The following is a 6,000-nucleotide window of genomic DNA, read 5'->3' as shown; positions in this document are numbered from 1 at the left end:
AGAAAACTATAATCCTTTTTTTTTCTTCTACATCATCCCTTAGGACAAAAAGGCCTACTCCTAACTCAATGGTATTTGGGTAACACCCAGCGCTAAGGGCTTGGTGTATCCTGCTCAGCCTGTCCTTTGAGGGATTTTTTTTTTCTTCCACAAGCTGCTTCTGTCACCTGACTTCTGAGTACTTGGGGTGGTAGCTCTAGAGAACTGAGGCAAATGCTCTTTCCTGACAAGTTCTTGCTTCTGTAGGGTAGAGACAAAATACATTTCTCTGACTATTCCTGTTGCTCTCATTTTACATTGGTTTTTCTTTCTACAGGCTTCTTGGGTCTCCTCTGGTTCTAGCCTATGTTGCTTCTGGCAAGGGTGAAAGCATTTGCGAGGTCAAGTACAGGTTATTGAAGGATCCATACTGGCATTTGGATTCTAAGACGAACAGTAAATAATGCTCATCGGCTAGTTTTTATTCTTTGTGCATGTATATCTTTAGAAGACCTCAAAGATAGTATTTAGGTCTGGATTCTGTGCTCAAAGGCCATCCTTAACTTCCCAAGAGAGATAACAGCCAGTCAGATCAGGGAAATTAGCCATGGCCCTCAATGAGAGAACACAAGTTCAAATGGGTCACCCATCTATTGCTCCCTGCGCATCTTCAAAGTGGGTCACCTGAATCTCAACACTATACCGAGTTGCTAGGACAGTTTTGGTTATCAGAAGATAAATACAGAAACATAAGTGCCCCCCCCCCCATTTCATGACAAGGATGCACAAAAATCAAATAAGGCACAGGGTCAGTTTAGGGCAGGCAAGGCAATGCTCTATATTTACCATACTCAGCTTCTTAAAAATTAAAAATAATGTCTATCTACCCTTTCTCCATCTGGTTATGGTGGAAACATTTTTCATCTTAAAATTTGGAGTTAAAAAAGTTGTTTTCACTCAAGTCCTTTTCAGCTCTGCCAAGCCTTCAAGGGGTTGTCATTGATTTAAAAATTGAATCATTAGTGACAAAGTTTTTGATAAATTCACTGCTAGGATGAAGTGGCTTTAGCTGCTGAATTCACCCTCAGCAGCTGTGAAGATCCACTGAGAAAACATCTCCCACCCTGAAGCTCCGCTCAACAATTTGGAAAATTTTCTTCTTTCTCAACATCCTGCTGAGGACTCAATTTCTTATCAGAATCCCCCCTCCCCTTTTTTGAGGGCCCAGAAGAAACAAACAGGGAATCCTACTTGAAGTTAAAATTGCCAGTCTACTGTCCATCCCTACTGCATTTTTCCTAAGAAATTCTGGAGCAGAGGCTAGCCAGTAGGAGCTGAGAGGCTGCATGGTAATTTCTCCTGGGGCACCAATTCTTTCTGTTGAACTCTGTTCTCCTCAGCCCCTGATATTTATGTTAAATTTAGCATAATGATCACATCAATAAGTGTAAGGTCAGACTCTTCTTGAATCATTTTTCTCTTCATTCTGAGGTCAGAATTTTATCAAATATTAAACAGATTCAGCTTTTTTCCCCCTTTCTTTTTGTGGAACTGTGCCCAGAAGGACCAAGCCCGGTTTAAACACTGATGAGTAAAAACAATAAAAAAAAAATGGATCAAGTGACCTTGGACAAATCACCTCACCTGTCACTGATTTTTGTTTCCTACGGAAGAAGTGGTGTGTGTGTGTGTGTGTGTGTGTGTCGCGAGCTAAAGATTCCCAGGGGCTTCTTACAATTCTAACATGCCACTAATAGGAATTCTAGGAGGGCTGGGGGTTAGGAGTCTGGAGACCCAGGATTTCTCTTCGTTCCAGGCCCTACACCTTAGAAATACTTGTTCCTTGAAGAACCTATACAGATCTCAACAAAATAGAACAGAAACCGAGAAAAGGGGAGTTTCTGAACGGTTCGCACGGGACACTTGCGCCGCGTGACAAGTGACAGGTAAAACAGGTAGCAGATTGGCACAGGCAGAGAAGAGTACCCCAAGACGGGACCGCCTATTAGAGCCCCCTAGGACACCGATCCATGCCCCCCCGCCCACCGCCATCTCCGCCACCTAAAAGCCCCCTGTCCCGCTTAACGGTCCAGACTCTTCCGGCCCGCTCCTCCTCCCGCCCGGCTCCCCGCGGAAGGGCCGGACCCCTCCCCCGCCGCTGCCGCCGCCGCCGGGCCAGCGGGGCCCGCAGCGGTGGCGTTCGCGGGCGCTGCCGCATTGGCCGGCGGCTGCGGCACGGACGACGCAGCCTCCTCCGGCGGCGGCCGCGGCATAGGCGCCGGCGCTCCCGCCTGCCCCGCAGTCCGGCCCAGGAGCGCTCCCACCCATGGCCCTCGGGCCGCCACCCCTGCGCCCAGCCCCGAGCGCAGCCGCCGCCACCGCCGCTCGCCCAGGGCCCGCGTAGCCCCCGACTCGGGCGCGATGCCGAACGCCTCCGGCCTGGACAGAGCTCTTAAGATGTCCCTGCCCCGAAGGTCGAGGATCCGCTCGTCCGTTGGTGAGAGGGGAGGGGAGCGCGGCGGGGAGGGTCGGCGGGGCGGGGACGCCGGCGCGCGGAGGGGAGCCACCGCCCCGCCGAGGGGAGCCACCGCCCCGCCCTCCGCCCGCCTCCCTCCGCGGGGCCTGTCGGTGGCCCTGGGGGGCGGGGCGGCCCAACACCTGCGCCGCAGGAGGGGGCCGGGCCGTCCGAGACCCCGGCGCGCCCGCGGGGCCGCGGTGCGTGTGCGCGTGCGTGCGAGCCGCGATGCGCATGCCCGGCCGCCCCCACGCGGGGATAGCCTGTGCCCCGCTAGGTGGGCGCGGAGGCAGTCTGGCATGTACGCTGTCCCCGAGTGGTGTTTGAAGCAGAGCCCTAGGGAGCCAAAGGGTCACAAGAACGTTTGTCGCTACCTGGGTCCGCGGTCCTCGCGCGCACACGGCGACGTCGCACTCGCTCCCGACCACCTGCACAACTCCCCCTCCCCCACCCCCCGCATTCAAGCGCCCGCGCGCGGGGACGCCAGACCTCTAAAGCCACCCACCCCCCCGGGGCTTCAGGCACAGCACCGCGGCCCCTCACGTCTAGACACTTGCATTTTGTTTCGTAGAGAATATACGTGGAAACCCAGATGGTGTCAAGCGGGATGTTTGGTGGTTCTGATCCGCGTCGGGTTACCTAGACCCTCAGCTAATGAAAAATGGAAAGGGAACTTCAGGAACCATCCTCTTTCTTACCATTTCAGGACTGCCAGCAAGTTTGTAGGTCGATCCTCGGTGGGAGGAAGGGACAGGGTTTGCAATTTGGGGATGGGGCACTTGTCATCTTTGTGAGGTTTTTGTTTTGAGAAAATAGGCATATGAAAATAAACAACTTTCCTGTTTCTGTAGTTGAATCACGTGACATGGAAAGCGCTATCAGTCCTTTGGACCAGTGTTTCTGAGTAACGTCAGGGCACCTTCAGATCCACGTAAGGACAGTCCCAGTGTGAAAGGATCGCGGGCTGAGGGCTAAGGCTAGACTGTGGGGCTTGTGGGCAGAAGCCGGGAGACCAGCTGGGAGGGGACAGCGGTAATCCAGGTGCCAGATGGTACCTGAGGCATTGCTAGGGTGGAGGCGGGGAGAGTAGGCATGTCCTCCATATGTCTGAAGGTGAGCCAACAGATTTGGTTGTGATTTGGATGTAGGTTTCAGTAAAAGAATCAGAGAGTCGCTAGGAGGAAAAAGAAAGTTGAAAAACGTGCCACTCGCGGAGATGGGGAAAACTGCAGCAAGAACGGGGCTCTTATTTGTGTGTGGGAGGGGCGGGGGTTAGGAATTTGATTTTGAAGTGCCTGGGAGAGCATGGATTGGAGATGTTTACATTTACCAGCCCTAAGTTCTGGAGAGTGGTCTAGAGCAGAGACATAAATTCAGGTATCCTCAGCAGGACCCGTTCCTCTGTGACAGAGCCCCACTCTTGGTCAAGTCTTGCGTTTGCTCTAATGCTGTGCTGTTGCTGTCTTAGAGGCCTTAATGATTTTCGAATGAGGGTCCTGCATTGTCATTTTGCAGTGGGACCCGCCAGTGATGTATGTAACCAGTCTGTAGAGACGTGGCCCAGAAGAGAAAGGTCCTTGGACAGAGGCCTGGGTACATGGACATTTCAAGGTCAGGGAGGTTAAGGCAACAGCCATGGGGCTCAGAGGATGGCCAACGAGGTCCGAAGAAAAGACCAGAGCGGTTCTCGGAAGCTCAGTGAGCCCACCATCCTGAAGGCAAGGGGTGCTCAGCTGTGCCCAGTGCTGCTGGGAGCTCAGGAAAGGCGAGACCTGAGAAGAGTCCATCATGGAGGGCACGGGTGACCTTGCAGTCTGTTTCTTTGTAAGCGCGGGCAAGAATGTCTATAGAACAGCTTGAGAGAGAGAGAAAGAGAGAGATGGATGAGAGGATATTGGAAACAGCAAGTCCAGAAAACTCTTTTGGGTGAATTTTGTAGAAAGGGGGAGAGAGCAAGTTGAGTGGCAGCCGGAGGGGAAGATGTGAGTTCCAGAGAGGTGGTTTTATTTCAAGGCAAGTATTAGAGTCATACAGTTGATGGTGTGAGTGTCAAAGGAAGGGGTTTTTAGGGAGAAAGGAGGGACAGTGATCTGAGATCAACAGTGAGGAACAGGGTCATCAAAGTGGAGCAGTGAAGGCAAGAAGTCCAGAGGTGGGGGAGATAAGGCATTTGCTGATGAAAGGCTGCAAGTTCCAGAAGACAAGAAGGTTCTAAGAGGTGGAGTTTCTGTGAAGAATTTGCATATGGTGTGAGGAAGAAGGGGGATGCTCCTGTGAATGAGGGTAGAGGGCCTGATAGGCTAGGTTTAGAAGTGCTGGGGCTGGGGGAGTGGCAAGGGGAGGGTTGGTCAGTGCTGGAGAGATGTCCTAGGAGTGTCCTGAGCTCTGAAACCACTTCTTTCCAGTGCCTGCATGAGTGAGACGTTTCCATCAACACAACCCGCACTCAAAGCTTTGGGTACCATAGTCAAACATTCTGCAAAATATCTTCACTCCTTTTGGTCCTTTACTTCTCCATCCATATTTTTAAAAGAACCTGTTTTAAAATGAGACAAAACAACATCCTTTTAAAATTTTTGGTTACATTTGCATTAAATTTATAGATTAGTCTGGAAAGAGTAGAAATTTTAAAAAATGTCTTTTTAACCAGGAATGTGGATATTTTTCATCATTTTTATGTGTCTTCTTTTAGGTCTTTTATTAAAGTGGTATAATTTTCTCCATAGATTTTAAAAGGCTTATTCCTAGGTACTTCTGTTACTAGAATAAATGGGGTTCTTAAAAACTTACATTTTTAGTTGGGTTGCTGCTGATGTCTAGGGAAGCTATTGAATTTTTATGTTGTGTGTCAACAACCTATTGCACTGTCATAACTTTTCAAAGTTTAGGATTCTTTTAAATATTTTTGTGGACATCCACATTATCTGCAAATAATAATTTCGTTTCTTCCTTTTAATTGTTATGCCTCATAATATTTTTCTTATTTGATGATATTTGCTATTACTCCCAATGAAAAGTTTGACCAGAAGTGCTATTCTTAGAACATTAAAGGGAATGCTTCCAGAATTTCATGTGCAGGCTAATATTTGCTCTTGGAGTTGGTAGCTGCTCTTTATTACTCTGCGGAAGTGCTCTGCTTTTCCTACCCACTGCTTCATTTAGGGCAGAGCCGGGTTTATCACGCACATTAAGATAATCATAAGGAACCAGCAAAATACTTAAAGATACCTGGGTGGCTGTCAGGTCTTTCCCTCTCCTGTCTGGATCTTCATATACATTAAAAGTGAATTGCAGCAAACGCATCAGACTGGCCTTAATAAAAAGTAGTGACGTCAGCAAATGCTTGCAAGGATGCAGAAAACGATCACTCCTGTGTGGCTGCTGGGAATGTAAAATGGCACAACCGCTCAGGAAGAATGTTTGACAGTCACTCTTTCTTTTTTTCTTAATTAATTAATTAATATTGACACACGGTGTTACGTTAGTTTCAGGTGTGCAACATAGTG

General features: G+C 49.5%; 1 protein-coding gene across 1 annotated transcript in view; it reads left to right on the top strand.

The window, feature by feature from the left end:
• Positions 1-2,201: 2,201 nt before the first annotated feature.
• Positions 2,202-6,000, top strand: part of ATP8A2 (ATPase phospholipid transporting 8A2) — a 604,668-nt gene continuing 600,869 nt past the window's right edge. Inside the window, exon 1 of the mRNA XM_045069586.1 lies at positions 2,202-2,476. Within this exon, the coding sequence (XP_044925521.1) occupies positions 2,401-2,476 (76 nt within the window). The 5' untranslated portion in view covers positions 2,202-2,400. The remainder of the gene's footprint in view (positions 2,477-6,000) is intronic.

This window comes from Mustela putorius, unplaced genomic scaffold, assembly GCF_011764305.1.
Source record: "Mustela putorius furo isolate JIRA1106 unplaced genomic scaffold, ASM1176430v1.1 tig00003942_pilon_pilon_pilon, whole genome shotgun sequence".
NCBI lineage: Eukaryota > Metazoa > Chordata > Mammalia > Carnivora > Mustelidae > Mustela > Mustela putorius.
This window is presented reverse-complemented; position numbering and strand designations above follow the sequence as displayed.